The sequence below is a fragment of the Sus scrofa genome, chromosome 1, assembly GCF_054392235.1.
Source record: "Sus scrofa isolate SSC_HxYL_T2T_F1_AM1 chromosome 1, Sscrofa_HxYL_maternal_Yorkshire_Landrace_v2.0, whole genome shotgun sequence".
Classification (NCBI taxonomy): Eukaryota; Metazoa; Chordata; class Mammalia; order Artiodactyla; family Suidae; genus Sus; species Sus scrofa.
The window spans coordinates 150,876,188-150,892,554 of NC_139383.1; the positions used below are offsets into that span (position 1 = coordinate 150,876,188).

A 16,367-nucleotide genomic window follows, 5' to 3' on the forward strand; every position below is an offset into this window, starting at 1 on the left:
TCTGCCTCTGCCTTAGCTTTGGTTTGGGCACTGCCTGTCTAGCCTCTCCCTAAATTCCACTCTTTAGTATAAATAGTCCCCTTGGGGTAGGGTAGGGTATGGGTTAGGCTAAGATTGTTTTCATCCTTTAAGAGCTAAATTCAGAAACCCCCTCTTCCAGGAGGCACTCCCTGATTGCCTAATGAAAATAAGTATTCTTTCTCTCAGCCTTGACTGGTACTTAAAACATGTGAGAGGATTGTACTTTCATCTTTATGCTTTGTTTTCAAATGGATTTGCTCAAACCTTAAAGACCCTCCATCACGGAGTTCCCTCTGTGGCACAGAGGTTAAGGATCTGGCATTTTCTCTGAGGCGGTGCAAATTTGATCCCTAGCCCGGGATCTTCCATTTGTCTTGGGCGTGGCCAAAAATGAAAAAAAAAAAAAAAAAAGGCCTCCATCCCTTCTTTATTTTCCTCACTCTTTCCTACCCATGCAAACCCCACACGTGCTCCTTTGTTGATTGGTCTTGCTAGAGGAGAGGCAAGTTTAAGCGAGGAAGAAATCAGGTGAGGTAAGTGAAAAGTGCCTTCTTTATTCCTATGCCACCGTCGCCAGCACCTGAGCATGGTGTGGGTGTGGTGAATGGTAGGAGGGCAATGGGCGGGGTGTTTCCTCTTTGCAGGTGTGAAAATAATATGCAATTGAATTAAAGCCAGCATTTTTGCAACAAAGGAAAGTATATGGTAAAATATGGCCACGTAAAGTTGTTAGATAATGTAGTGGTAAGAAAATCAAATATGTATTCAAGTTATAAGCACTTCAGACTTCTCATTCATTTCCTAAATTACCAAGAAATGGAAGAGGCAAGTGTCTCCAACGGTAAGATGCCCTGGGAAGCTGGCTTCATGCGTGTGTCATGGGTGTTTCATGGACACGCTTAGAAGTGTGAGCAGCCTGTCACCTTGTCACTAAACTGGAATGGTCATATCACATTACAGGGGAGAAGTCACCTGCTGTGGGTGGAATGGAAAATGGGCATGTGTCTTCTTCCTTTTCCTCCTTCCTCCAGCTAGGAGGACTCTCATAAAGGGACATACTCATGTGAATCTGCAGACCAGGTTGGAGACAGGGATTGTGATGGGCCAATTACTGTTGTGACTGTCATTGTACAGGGAGCAACAGTGGGTCACCAGGGATAGTAACTGGTTTATTAAGTTTGGAATCTGTTGTCACCTTAAAAAATAAAGATGTTCTTTTGCTATTAGGGGAAATGGTAACCCTATTACCTAGATGCAAATGCATTTGAAAACAAGACTTAAAAGATGAAAGTACAATTCCCTCAATTCCTGCAAGTACCCATTTAAAAAAAAAAAAATTTATGTAGGTTTGTTTGGTTTTATGACACAGATCCCACCTTTGCCACATTGTGTTACTGAATCCAAACTCGCACTGCTCGCCCACGACAGGCCAATAAATCGAGAGATGGTTATTGGGACAAGGAATAGTGATTTTTTTTTGGAAAGCCAGCAGACCAAGAAGGTGGTGGATTTGTGACCCGAAGAACTACTTTGCCTGAGTTAGAAGTCAGGCTTCTTTTATACTAAAAGGGGAGGGAGTAAAAGCAGACATTTCCTGGTTCCCATCAGCCTCAGGAGAAGATGTGTTACTCATGGATACTAGTTGGATTTGTTACTGCTGAGCTACGAAGGGAACTCCATCCCCACGTTTTAACAGGTTCTTGATACCCTAGGATGGGCTTCCATTTTGTGGGGAAAGAGAAGGGTGTTTGGCTTTAAACCAGACTTGCTTTACGTTCCTTTCCCATGAAGTAGTCCTTGCTCAGGTTGGCAGATTATAATGCATAAAGAGTTTTCAGTTTGCTGCGCCCTGCAGAGGACCGGGCTACCTCCAGCTTCTGCTCTGGGCAGAAGACAGGAATGGTGTGTATTTGCTTTCTCTTGCCTTGTGACAAGTTTCCAAAGACTCAGCAGCTGGAGACACCTCAGAGGTGTGCTGTCACCATTTCTGGGAGCAAGAGTGTGCTCACGGACTGGCTGGGTGCTCTGGCCTGGGTCTTGCCAGCTGTGGTCCGATGTTTTCCAGCTGAGGTCTTGTCCCAGGCTTGTTCAGGTAGTTGGTGGAATGGAGCTCTGGTGGTGGTAGGCCTGACCCCTGCTCTTACTGGCTGGTGGCCAGGGCCACTCTCAGTCCCCTGGCCCTGATCGTGGGGACCATTCCATCAGGCCCACCTGCTGGTTCCCCTAGGTACTCAGCTCGTAGTTCACTGATTGGTCACCTTCAAGTCGGCTGCGGGAGTGACTTCTCCCACATGCACAGCCCCCACCTTACTGGGGCCAGGCCAGGGCGTGCACACCAGGCCTGGGGATCTAGGGGCCATCTCAGAATCCTGCCACCATGTGGTAGGGGGTAGCACCTATGCTTAGAAGAAATGTCACAGGGGCCAGCTAAACAGTGCCACTTACTAAAAGTGCTGTCAATAAATGCAGAGAATTGATGATTGGGATGATTTTAAACCTGGTATCTCAGGAGGATCCCCTGGCCCCTGGAGAAAGCCAGGCACCTGCCTGGTTGAGGTAAGAATTTGGAGGTTTCTCTGTGTACACCCTGGAGACTTTTCCCTTGGAGGGGAAGGGTCTTGTATCCTGTAAATGGCATCCACTGTGACCCGAGGAAACAGAAAACAGTCTGAAATCATTTACCTGCTGCTGAAGTCTGTAAAGGAGAGTTATTAGGAGGCTGGTGTTACAGTGCCGTGTTTGTTTCTGTCTTCTCTGTGAAGCTTTTCCTGTGCACAGACCTGGGGGCGTGTGGGACACATGCTGTGGAAGTCTCCTGGTACAATGCCCTCTGTCACTTTGTCTTCTGCTGCTCCCCCTTTCCTGTCCTTGTCTTTGTAGCCTGGGAGCCACCTCTTCCAGCAGGAGTCATAGCAATGAAGTGACCAGGTGCTAGTCTGGGGGGGCTGCCATGACAGCACCACAGATGGGGTGGCCTAAACAGCAGATGTTTGTTGTCTTACAGTCTGGAGGCTGGACATTCAAGATCAAGGCCTCGATGGGACTGGCGCCTCTGCCGACGGCTGTCTTCTCCCTGTGTCCTCGTGCGGTCTTCCTCTGTGCACATACCTTCCTGGTGTCCCTCCCCTCTTCTCTCTCTCTCTCTTTTTTTTTTTTTTTTTTTTTTTTTTTTTTAATTTTTATGGCTGCACCTGTGGCTTTTGGAAGTTCCCAAGCCAGGGGTTGAGTCGGAGCTGTATCTGAGGCCTACGCCACAGCCACAGCAACAGCAACGCCGGATCTGAGCCACATCTGCAACCTATGCCATGGCTTGTGGCAATGCTGGATCCTTAATTCACTGAGTAAGATGGGGAATTGAACCCACATCCTTAGGAAGATAGAGTTGGGTCCTTAACCTACTGAGCCACAACAGGAACTCCTCTTTCTTGTTATAAGGACTCTGGTCACATTGGATCAGGGTCACACCCTATGATCTCATTTTGACTCAGTCACCCCTTTAAAGACCTTCTGTCCAAATACTGTTGCTGGGAAAAAATAAATATTATACCTTCCCCATGAAAAGGAGGGATACTCATATATATATGTGTGTGTGTGTATATATATATATATATATATATATATATATATATATAAAAATATGTATGTTATCTGTAATGTATCTGTATATATGTATATACATACATACACTTGTAATATGTAATATGGTATATTTTTCAAACTGTTATATAATGCATATAATGTATGTATTATCATATGAATATAATATATAATTATATTATATATTAATATATAATAACACTACATTATTTTATTGTATATACGTATAATAAAAATATATGGGTAACGCAGATGGGGGTTGCAGGATCAATGTAGGGTCCAGACTCAGTGCCAGGAGCTCCAGCAGGAATAGTTGAGAGGACTATGGGGCATCAATGAGGAATCTTTGTCTGTTGAGGTGATGAAGGAATTCTGTGATGCTGTTCTGCCATGAGTGATGCCAACTCTGGGTTTTTAAGGGTCTTGCCATTTTAGGGTCCCTGGGAGCTGCAGGGCCTTTTTCCTTGCAGGGGTCCTGGGGCAACTCTGCTGCCATTCCCTTTGTTTTCCGTGGCTGGGGCCAGTCCTCCCGCCAGGATGTCACCTCCTCATCCCTCACTCCCTGTTTCCAGGGGGCAGTGGAGTGGACTCTTGTGCCTTCATCAAAGTTACCATTTTAAAAACATGCTCTAAAAAACAAACAAATAAAAAAAGGAGCTCCTGTCATGGCTCAGCGCCGACAAACCCAACTAGTATCCACGCCAACACCGGTACAATCCCTGGCCCTGCTCAATGGGCTAAGGATCCGGCGTTGCAGTGAGCTGTGGTCCAGGTTGCAGGTGCAGCTCGGATCCTGAGTTGCTGTGGCTATGGTGTGTAGGTTGGCAGCTGCGGCTCCAGTTCGACTCCTAGCCTGGGAACTTCCATGTGCCGTAAGCATGGCCCTAAAAAGACAAAAAAAAAAAAAAAAAAAAGTAAAATAAAAACACGCACTGCTGCGTTGAGCAAGCTAATGTTTTAAGACTTCAAGGCAGATGGAAACTGGCTTAATTTTTGATGAGTTCTATGCATGGAGTATAGCTAAGATAAACTGAATCCAGACAGCATTGCGCCCCATCCTCCACTCCACCATCACTGCCCTCTGCCTGTGACCTGGGCCTGTGCAGGACCACCGGTCACCTGGAGCCGTCCAGCTGGCTCTCAGCATGCACTGCCCCCCTCTGACTGCAAACTGACAGAGTTTCAGGAACTTTCTTCTGGGAAGGACGGGCCCTTTCAAATTCCTTTGTACTTCTGTGGGAGGCCAGCGAAGGACCCTGATAAGGAAGAAAGAGTAAGTGAGAGAAAGTCAAGGTTTGACTTTTAGAAAAGGAAATAGGAACGTGGTTAAGTCCTGTTTGATCTGTCACTCATCAAGGCTCTCATCTGTCCATTGGGAAGAGGTCAGACTGTGACAGTGAGCCAGCTGTGCCCTTGGGCTGGGGCAGGGAGACAAGTCACAGATGGAGAAGGATAGTGGGAACCTGGAGAGCAGTGGGAAGAATTCCCTTGTGCTCAGTGGGGGCTTGATTCTGTAGCCCCCAGGGGACACTTAGTGCCTTGGTCTTGCCTTGAATTTATTTTTGAGGACAAAGTTGTATCTAATTTATCTTTGTTGGTCCTATAGTGACCAGATTATGGTGGATCTTGAATGAAAGGAATGAAAGAAAATAGAGGCCACCTTTCTCTTCAGTATCTGGGGCAGTATCTGGGGCAGTGATGGAGCCCCTGGAAGTTTGCCATAAAATAGGGGAATAAAACAAAGGTCTGACATTTTCAGTACTTGTCACCCAAGCTCAGGACTTGGATCCACCTTGAGTCCTAAATTCTCTGCCTAGATTCTCTCTCTGGGAGCTCAGGTGAGGCAGGTCGTTTTGTGAGGCAGGGACCAGTGACAAGGTCGTGGTGAAAGTGAAATGTGTTTTAGGACTTTTTATTTTCATCAAGAGTGTGGTCCAGAGGATTTTTTGATGCACTTTCATCATATAACATGTTGAGACAAAGATAAAGTCTTGTTCCTTTTTTTTTTTTTTTTTTTTTTTAATTTGTGCTTAAGGAAGGTATGTGGAAGTTCCCTGGCCAGGGAGTGAACCTGAGGCCTAGCAGTGGCAACACCGGATCCCTAACTTGCTGCACCACCAAGGAACTCTGAAAAATGCCTTTCATAGGATTAATTAGCCCATTTTTCCAGAGTTTAAAAAAAAATCAAAAGCAGAAATCTACAAATAACAGTTTCTTTCTCCTGTCTATTAATACATAGTAAGTAACAGGTGTTGAAAGCTGACCATGGTGGGCACTGTTCTCAGTGGTTGCCTACTCGATCTTGAGTGATGAGGAGAGGATGCAGTTGCTGTGAGCTTCGTTCTGCAGATGGCACAGAGGTTCTACTATCTGTCTGTATGGATTTGTCTATTGTAGGGACCTCGGAGAAGTAGAATCAGACAGTCTTTGTCCTTTTGTAACAGGCTTATTCCATGTGGCATAATGTCTTCAGAGTTCATCCACATTGTAGCCTGCATCAGAACTTCCTTCCTTTGTGTGGCTGAATAATATTCCACTCTATGGGTATAGGACATTTCGTTTATCTGTTCAGCTATTTGTGGGCGTTTGGGTTGTTTCCACTGTTGGACTACTGTGAGTAATGCTGCTGTGAATATGGATGTGCAGATATATCTATTCAAGTCCCTGATTTTATTCTGTGGGGCAGCTACCTAGGAGTGGAAAGTTTAGCCATTTTAAAGTGGACAGTGCCGCAGCATTTAGTGCAGTCAGTGTTCTGAAACTATCACCACTACCGAGTTCCGGAACATTTAAATCACCCCAGTGGAAACCTCTACCCTATAAACAATTTCTTTCTCTCTATCTCCCTCCCCTCAGGCCCTGGAAATCACTAATCCACCTTCTACCTCCATTGATTTGCTTTTTCTAGATATTTCATGTAATTAGAGTGGTATTATATGTGGTTTTCAGAAGTCTTCTTTTCTTTTTTAATTTATTTTTTGTTACTAAGGTATAGTTGATTTACAGTGTTAGGCCGATTTCTACTACACAGCAAAGTGACCCAGTCATACATATATATATATATATATTCCTTTTCTTATATTATCTTCCATCATGGAGGAATCTTTTTAAAAACACTTCTGATTATGGAAGTTTTCAACATATCAGAAAATGAAACCAAGTGTTCCATGAGTTCCCAGATTTGTCCCTGATGGACCCCCTCCAATCCTGTTAATGGCCATCTCTTTACCAGGGAAGAGAAGCAGTACGTGAACCGATTCTGGAAAGAAATCCGCGTGGGAGACTTTGTGCGTCTTCGCTGCAATGAGATCATCCCTGCAGACATCCTGCTGCTCTCCTCCAGTGACCCTGATGGGCTGTGCCACATCGAGACGGCCAACCTGGATGGGGAGACCAACCTGAAACGGCGCCAGGTGGTCCGAGGCTTCTCCGAGCTTGTAAGTGATCTGGCGCATTCAGGGTCCCAGGCACTGCATCCACTGGTCTTCCCGGGCTGGCCCTCTGGGCCTTAGGACACCTGTATCCCCTCTATCAGGCCAGGATGATTTTCCTAGTGGACGGGTGTGGGACTGAGGGTCTGAGAGGACCCCAGCCGGCCTGAGCTCATAACCGGGCTTGAGGCTGGGGTGGAACAGAACCCAGGTTTTGTGACTGATTTTCACTGAACACTTCTTAGATTTGGGGTCCCTTTCAAGTCACAAGGAATACCTAGGCCCTGCTGGCTTTCAGCATTTGCCCAACTGTTCGCTAGCTGGCAACAACAGCAAAAGTAATGACCTGACCCCAGCTTAGGCTCAGGAATTTTTCTCCATGAGAGTGTTCTGAGTTCAGTGACATTTCTATGACTGAATTCTTCTGGCTCAGAGGTGCTGGGCCTGTAGGAGTGAGAAGTCAGAAAGGGAGCAGGGCTTGACCACCTGTCCCCGCCCATAGCCTTGTGGCTGGAAAATTCAGACCCCATCGGGGGTTTCCAACCTCTGTCTCACTTCAGGTCTGCAGAGGCTGCAGGGGTGACAACTCTCAGGGACAGAAAGGAGCTTGAGTGCCCAGGGGTCAAGAGGCATCTGGCAGGGCAGAGGGCCAGCCCACACCTTGTTCTCCTGACACTGAGCTGCCCATGTCAGTCAGGCTGGGAGCCTTGCCCTACAAGGTGCCCAAGGAAGTGAGGGCCAACATTTCAGGAAGGAAGCCATGTCCTCTGTCACCTAATGGGTGTCATTCAATGTCACATGCTGGGGATTTTCACCATCTGTCTTGGTGCCCTCTCTACCAGTTCCTCCAGGAGAACCAGGCCTTGGAGTCAGGACTGGGAGGGGTGGGTTCTGGAACTGTTGCCTTGTTTTAGAGCTTGGGCTCTCCCTGGGGCATTGCTGGCATTTGGGGTGGGGTGTTCCTTGGGCAGTATTATTTTGGGGCACCCCTGCCCCCCACTATGAGTGTCCATGCCATTTACCCTTGGTCACCATGACAGCCAAAGGCGCCTCTACGCATGTGCTAAGGGCCAGATGACATCCCACATCCTGGGGCTCCCACCTGGCCTTGGTGGTAGGACGTTCTGAGCCTGGCAGTCACCCACCTCCTGCAAACTGCCTAGTCCTCTTTCCCAGCGTCTGGATTCTTCTGCCCTCACTTCCTCCCACCCCTGTGATTTCTCCATTTTAATCTCTTTTTGTGCCAAGAATGCTGTGTCAAATCTGTCTTAGAATGAGGAAAAGCATACAGTAAACAACAGAAATGGTAATTTTTTTTTGCCAAACCCATGGCATGCAGAAGTCCCCAGGCCAGGGATGGAACCTGCAGCATAGCAGTGACAACAACAGATTCTTAACCCTCTAGGCCACCAGGAAACTCCCCTAAATAGTATTTTTTTAAAAGGGGTGCTCTCTTTTTACCAGATCAGGAGAGTTGGAGACAGTGCTTGTTAGGGACCCTCAAGGCCCAGGATCCAGTTCCGGCTTCTGCACTGACCATGCTCCAAGCTTTTGTAATAAATGTGGGCCCACCTTCCAATGCCCCTACCTCTCCAGGCCCTGTGCGCATGTGCTCTGAGGTTGTCTCACCCAGGCTTCTTTCCCTAGCCTCCCCCAGCCCCCAGAACCCAGAATTCCCAAGCCCTCTCCAGGGTACAGCCAGGCATGGCAACAAGCCCTGAGGTCAGCAGGGATAGACTTAAAAGGAGACAGTGACTGCACAGACTCCATCTCCGTCCTGGAGGGGCAGCCAGTATACACAGAGGGTGCCTATAACATAAAGGAAAGCACAGAAGCATCTGATGGATGAATGATCAGGCAGTGTGGAAGGTCTGGCTAATTTGGGACCAGATTTCAGAGGGACCTGTTTGGGTGGCTGGTGGGGAAAGCCATGAAGGTGCATCTCCTTGATTAGCTCTTGAGAACAACTTCCTTATTTCCTGTCTTCTGATTTATTTTTTCAAGAATTGAACCCAGTAATATCGAAAAGCCTCTTCCTCCCACTTTTTCCCCAAACAAAAGCTGGAACACTAGATAGCTTAATGGTTCTTTGCATAAATACTCACTATTTGTAAGATGGATGTAGAAAATTCCCGGATGGCTGCAGATAGACACATCCTATGTCCCCCTCTTTAGGGCCCAGGGAATGTCTGAGGACGTCAGTGTAGCTGAGGTGTAACGTAGTCAAGATGTTCAAAATTAAGAACCAAAACAATTTTGATTAAAAACAAATTTCTTGGAGTTCTTCCTGTGGAGAACTGGGTCAAGAATCCCACTGCAGTGATTCTGGTCATTATAGAGGTGCAGGTTTGATCCCTGGCCTGGTGCGGTAGTTTAAAGCATCCATTGTAGCCAGATATAGGTTGCAGCTGCAGCACGAATTCAGTCCCTGGCCCAGGAACTTCTGTATGTCGCAGGTAAAATAAATAAATAAAAAGAAGTTTCTTAATCAGCACCAAAATACATGCACATTCAATATGCATATAATATTCAACATGCATACACATTCTTGTCCCTAATATTGGTATATTTCTTCACCGTCTGTTTTTTTTTTCCTTCTTTCCCTAAGGTCCAAAGGCATTTTTCTGGTACCTGAATTCGTGCATTATTCATACATTATTATTCTGAAATATATGAACTACCCTATGCACAATGGAGATAGGAAATCTCTGGCTTTTAAAAGCCTGACAATTGGAAAACTAAAGTTCTGAATGCAGCATTACAAAGCCAAGAACATTTCAGTCCTGTGTGCTGAAGTGGGTTTTTCATGGACGGAGTCTGCTGGCCTCTCAGGCAGGTGAAGAGCAGGTTCCTATCCAGTATACAGACCATGGTGCCATGTTGATGAGTGGGCAGTTGGAAGTGACAACCCTTAGGAAAACTTAAATTGGAGGTGATTCACAAAACTTTGGTGAGGAGGAGTTCCCACTGTGGCTCAGTGGGTTAAGGACCCAACATAGTGTCCATGAGGATACAGGTTAGATCTCTGGCCTCGCTCAGTGGGTTAAGGATCCAGAGTTGCCACAACCTGTGGCATAGGTTGCAGACGTGTCTTGGATCCGGCATTTCTGTGGCTGTGGTATAGGCCTGAGCTGCAGCTCCAATTTGCCCCCTAGCCTGGGAACTTCCATAAGCTTCAGATGTGGCTGTATCTTTTCTAAAAAGAAAAAGAAGAAACTTAGGTGAAGAATAAGAGGGGACCTTGACATTAATGTAGAGGATGGGTAGATCTGTCAGGGTCCATTGAGCAGAAATCACACCTGGTTCATTCAGGGAAAGTTTGATGTAAAGAGCTCCTCTTGGGGGATACATAATAAGCAGTGACTCCCCAGAAAGCAGATGAGCTGATAGAAGGAATATCGGGGCCCAGGATCTGAGATAGTGCCCAGGGACGGGGCCACCAGGCCTGGGTCTTGTTCTCATGGCCAAGGGTATGGCTGTTCCTCTGCCAGCGGAAGTCAGCTCTCACAGGTTCAGAGGAGCCATCCACTGGAAGGTGCTGGGCCAGGAGCTAGGGTGCTACCCTCTGTGTGTGGCTCCAGCCACCGCAGTGGGAGACCAGGGGTGGCTCTCCTGGACAGCAACTCCTTGGAGTCCAGGCCTTATGCATGCGGGGGTTCAGGAGGCGGGCCAAGGAACAGCAATCCTGGCTGAGGTCTGAGGCTGAGCCTCAGGGTCCTGGTTTCCCTGAGCTGAGAGCTGGAGAGAGCTTGTGTGGGCCAAGACCTAGAGAACAAATCCACTGCCCCCTCTAGCATCCTCGGTTGCTGTAGCAAGAAGGAGGCTCCTCTTCCCAGCCTCTTCAATTTCCAAAGTCATTTATGAAGGGCTTGTTTGCTTGGAGGAAGGATGCTAAGAAAGAGGAAGGTGGTGCACATGCTGTGGGGGTCTGGTCACTTAAGGCACGGGGACAATACCTAGAGGTCCCAGGCCCCCTCACCAGCAGACACCCAGACTGGGGCAACGAGAAGAATCCCATTAGGGGGCTGTGTTTGGAAAGTGGCCTTCTGGGGTTGGAGGCGTGGGGAATAGGGAGACTCCCAGAAAACAGGCTTAAATATATTCTATAGGCTAAGGTGGGAGGGTTTGGGTGTCAGGTATGTGTTTGAGGGAAGGACACGGGTCAGAAGGTGTCTCAGGTGGAAATAGGATTGTATTTAATGAAGAGCATTGGATAAATTGCACAGAATTGAGGGGCTAGAAGCACTGCTGGGGTGGGGTCTGCCAGACCCCTGAGTCCAAGGACAAGGCCCCCAGACACCTTCAACCACCCAGCCATCTTGCCTCTGGAGAAGGAAACATAGATATTGGGACTTCAAAATAAACATTTAATTAAAAGTTGGGGTCAAATCGGCTATCCTGGAAATAAGTGGAACCTCAGAGATGAACATGAGCTGTCACAAAAAAGCAATTCATATTTGTTCCGGCTTCCTGGGGGCCAGGCCTTATCATGTTTCTCTCATTCATAGTGGTGCAGACATTTTTGAATCATATTTTTAAATACAAATTGTGAGGTAAATGATGATCATACACTTTTGTAGATGAGAAACAGAAAGAAAAGTCAAGAGATTCTATCAAAGCCCCACTCCTCTGCCCCTTAAATCAGAGTAGGGTCTGGCAGCTCCTGGGTTGGCAGGATGAGGTTCTCCAGTGCCCCATCTTGCCTGTCACACTGGGCATCTGTGTTGCTTCACCCCACATGTTCATTCAGATGTATGGCCCTGCCTGTGATGCTGCATGCATTCAGCCTCTGTACGGGGAGAAGTTTATAGTTCATCTGCAACATTTGCTCAGTCATTTCTGCAGAATTGGAGTTCCATGGCCGATAATTTTATATAAAATCTTTCTTTTTCAGACTCACTTTTTTTTTCATTGTTTTAACAAATATTGATTGAGCACCTACCGTGCTTCAAATGCCATTCCAGGCACCCACCAAAACAGGCAAACATCTTTCCGCTTGTGGCAGTGTGCAGCGTGGAAATAGGTAAATCAGGCAGAGTTGGGGAGAGATTCTTGCTGAGGAGAAAGCAGAAGCAGGACCCTGATGTGTCAGGTGGGGTTTGAGAGTTTCAGAGGGGGTGGGGCAGGCAGGGAGCCCAGCCCTGAAGCTGTGCAGGCCATGGAGCCATCCAGGAGGTGACTTACGTGTGGGTTAATTTCCTGGGGAAAGAAACACTTCTCCAAATTTTCTCTTGGATGGACCTGTGGGATTGTTGCCCACACCCGGCTACACCCACGGGGCCATCTGCTTCCCGCAGTTTGGAGCAGTGATTGTAAGGCCTGCAGGAAGAGCTGAAACCACAAGCCTGCCAAAGCCAGCACTTCCCAGGCATGTGTGGGTGTGAGCCCACGTGTGTGCACGTGTGCTCAGCATGTGCTCCTGGTGATATTAGTGTGGATGTTTACAAGGCTGGAAAAAGTCTAAGCAGCACTCCTTAAGAGATGCATATGTCCAGGCCAGCATGGATCCTAAGGCAGTGACATGGCTTTACCTCCACTTTGCACATACATTTTACTAAATTCCCTGCAGCTGGGTGCGAGGCTCTCTCAGGCAGTGACAAAGCTCAGTCCTCCCCCAAATTACTTGGCAGAATTCAAGGAACTTGGAGGAATGCCTTTAAAATTCCAAATATGTAGGAAACAAAACTAATATTTTTTGTTCCTGCCTACACTGTGCTCTCTAAGTTATCTCTCCCACAGGAAAACTAGTGGTTTGTAAGATGGTTCATGCACCAAAGTTTCTTTTTCCTCAAGCTTTTTGAGTAGTCTTTAAATTAGCTGTGTTCTCTGCTGTGGGATTGAAGAAGGAAACCATCTGTCATCTAAGCAGAAAATAAAGACAGCTGGCTGGGTGTGTTAATTGGATCAGTCAATATCAATCCTTGACAAATAGATTCATGGTTTTTTTTAAAACGTAATGAGGTATAGTCGTTAAGCTCATAATTTATACTGTGGGATATTTTTGATCTCAGATTTAACCATCACATACTTTTGTGGAAAGATATTAAATAGGCAACAAGAAAGACTGTGAGAAAGAAAATTACTTTGAGTATACAATAACTATGTTTGGACTAAAATTTTAATTCTAGCAAGTGTGGATATGCAAAGAAATTCCATGAGGTAGATAATACAATAATCTTAGACATACCGTGTTTTATAATATCAAGTGTGTTTACTTCATGCAGAGTGTAAATTTGGTTGTGTAATAAGATGTTTGGATTTCTAATCCTTGTGACTTTGCCATGAATCCTTTGCCTTGAACCCATGGTGTCGCAAAGCATAGGTGGCAAGTCGTGCTTGGGATCCTGTTACAGGAAGTGAAACACTGTAATCTTTTTTTTTTTTTTTTTTTTTTGTCTTTTGTCTTTTTTTGTCTGTTGTTGTTGTTGTTGCTGTTGTTGCTATTTCTTGGGCCGCTCCCGCGGCATATGGAGGTTCCCAGGCTAGGGGTCTAATCGGAGCTGTAGCCACCGGCCTACACCAGAGCCACAGCAACGCGGGATCCGAGCCGCGTCTGCGACCTACACCACAGCTCACGGCAACGCCGGATCGTTAACCCACTGAGCAAGGGCAGGGACCGAACCCGCAACCTCATGGTTCCTAGTCGGATTCGTTAACCACTGCGCCACGACGGGAACTCCGAAACACTGTAATCTTAATGAAAACAATTAAATGCCATGAATTTGATAATAGGAGGCTCATCTGAAATGTTAATCCTAAAAGATCTTATTACAATGTCTGGAAACTTGAACACTGTGTGCATTTAACTTCATGTTTTTTTGTGTGTGAAAGTGGTCATTTTTTTATTCTAGGAGAAAGGCAAGCAAAGCAGTAAGAGGTTTGTGTTCTATTTAATGGTGGTATACAATGTGAAATACTGTTTCTGTACTTTCATTGTTAAAAAAAAGGATTTTTTCAAATTCCAACTTTTCTAAATGTAGTTGAATTGTATCGGCAATTGCAAAGGGTTTGAGGCTGTGTGTGCACGAGTATGTGAGCAGGCATTTCTTTGCCAGTAGAAAGAGCTGGTAGCATATGATATGCCCAGTTGGCTGTAAGTTCCTCCTCACAAGTGGGTATGGGTGTGTATGTAAGCACATCTGTGAGTGTGTGCATGTGTGTGTGCCCACATGTGAGTGTGCAAGTGTGTGTGCAGTCATGGGTATGTGTGTGTGTGCAAGTGTATGTCCCAAAGAATAAAGCAAAACGATTGGAACATGCCCAAGTTACCACTTTCTACCATCTTTGAAGAGAAGATAAATATGCTTTCCTGGGCTAAGACATGGTGTTCTGGAATAAGTTTGATCTGGAGGAGCTCATTCTTGGGGGATCTGGAATTTTCACTCTGGTTGTTGAGCATCTCAACAGCACGCCTTAGGCTACAGTGCCTGGTGGTCCCATCTCTGTGCAGTGGACTGTGGGACCCTTTGGCCTTTGATGGGGCATCGTGCTTGAGGTCCTGTCCCTTCCCCTGGTTTTCTGAGCAGAGCCTCCAGCAAGAGGAAGATCCTTGTTTCCACAACACAAGACTGGTCGCCATAGCATTTTGACTGTTTTGAGTTATCCTCCTTTTGTTTTGTACTGTGGAAAGCTCTAGTTCCCCATTTCACTGAGAATTACTGAGGGAGTGATATAAAGCTTTTGACTTGCCTGAGCTGCTGCAGGAGAAGGCAGTGCTAGGTTCTTGTTTTGACGTGAGTTCTTCTGATTGACTGTCCTGTCCACCAGGGAGACCAGAGCAGGGATCCGTATCCACACCTATGGGGTCATCACGGCATCTGTGTGAACCACTCCTGAGAAGGGGATCTGTCTTTAAGAGGAGGAGAGCTGTACTACAGAGCAAGACCTGGCTGGGGGTAGATGGAACCTTGCTCCTGACATCTCGGTTGAATCACATTAAGATACACCTAGGGATTTTCCAGCAGTGCTGACAGATAACCCATGCTGTGGAAGGCGCCAGGATGCAACTTCAGTGTCTCAGTGGGTGTTGTTACCCAGCTGAGGTCAGGTTGAAATGCACTTCTGTAGCTTGTGGGTTTCCACTGAAGCCACTTGCAGTAACAGTCATGTCAGAACGCCATCCCCTCCCCCTCTAAAAGAGTATCATTGCCGGTGACCGGAAACCCTCCCTCCCCAACTCTCTGTTCTAGAGAGGACCACTGAGATATGGCTTCATGGGTTTTGTGAGTTAAGATTTGGGCCAAAGCTTAACACACAGACACACCAGACTTACCTTAACAGAAATATCCATGTGTGATTCTTGTGTCCTTGAGAAAAAAGGAAAAAATTAGTTCTCACTCATTTGTGACGAGTGACTTTTCAGCAATTCCTCTTGCTGTTGGTTAGAAGTGAGCCCTTTGGTTTGGGTGGTAAACAAGGCCAGCTTCAAAGGACCACAGATCTAGGTTTGTTTTGGAAGGAACTTCAAATGGCTAGTTTGGTCATCCGGCCTTTATCGAGTGTTCTGGAGCCTTGACCATCAGGCAGGAAATCTTGTGAGGACAGATTTTGTGAGGTTGACACGAGGACATACACTGGGGTATTGGGGAATGGGGGGAACATTGCACCCTCAGCCCTGGAGACCCTCCCCCAGGATCCTGGTGTTGGCCTATCCAGGCTAAAGGTAGGCAGGGAAGGTGTGCCAACAGGGTCCAGCTCTGTAGCCAAGTTGGGACCATTCGTCTCGTCTCAAGCATTAGAGACTGGAGACTCAAGGGCACTTGGATTCAACAAGGGGGAGCCAACCTGCCTGTTCTGAGTGGTCCCACACGTCATCCCTCCAAGGATACAGGCATGGTTGTGACAGCTGCCTACCAACCCCAGGGTTGACAGGAGACTCTGAGGCTGGCACTATGCAGAACCCAGAACTGGGGGGCTCCATGCTGGTGTCCAGAAAGATTATGACCCTTCCAGTAAGACTAAGGAGACCTGTGCCTTCACCACTCCCCCGGGCTGGGGTACCAGCTGATGCCCTCCCAGCAGTCCCCAGGCCTCTTTGGAGCCTCTCAGGTCACTGCGTCCTTCGATTCTCTTAACTCCAGGAAGGAGGTGCCCATTCCCATGTGATAGATGAGCTCTAAGACACACAGAGGCTCAGCCTCTCGGCCCAGTGTGGGGCAGAGGGCAGCTGGAACCCAGGGCCACCTCCAGGGAGCCTGTTGCCAGACCATTGCCATTGACCATTCAGGATGAGGAGGGCCAGGCTAGGCTCATCCAGAGTCATGGTAAATACTGGAAGAAACTGAGATTTTCTCTGCCAATAAAAAATTTATCTTCTGC

General features: G+C 47.0%; 1 protein-coding gene across 4 annotated transcripts in view; it reads left to right on the plus strand.

Annotated features, from left to right (window-relative positions):
- Nucleotides 1-16,367, plus strand: part of ATP10A (ATPase phospholipid transporting 10A (putative)) — a 173,791-nt gene that overhangs the window by 69,873 nt on the left and 87,551 nt on the right. For all 4 annotated transcript variants that reach the window (XR_014815399.1, XM_021098662.2, XM_084976308.1 and 1 more), the window contains exon 2: nt 6,851-7,055. Coding sequence is in view for 3 of the 4 variants with exons in the window: in XM_021098662.2 (XP_020954321.2) it covers nt 6,851-7,055 (205 nt within the window). In the remaining variant the exon portion in view is untranslated. The remainder of the gene's footprint in view (nt 1-6,850; nt 7,056-16,367) is intronic.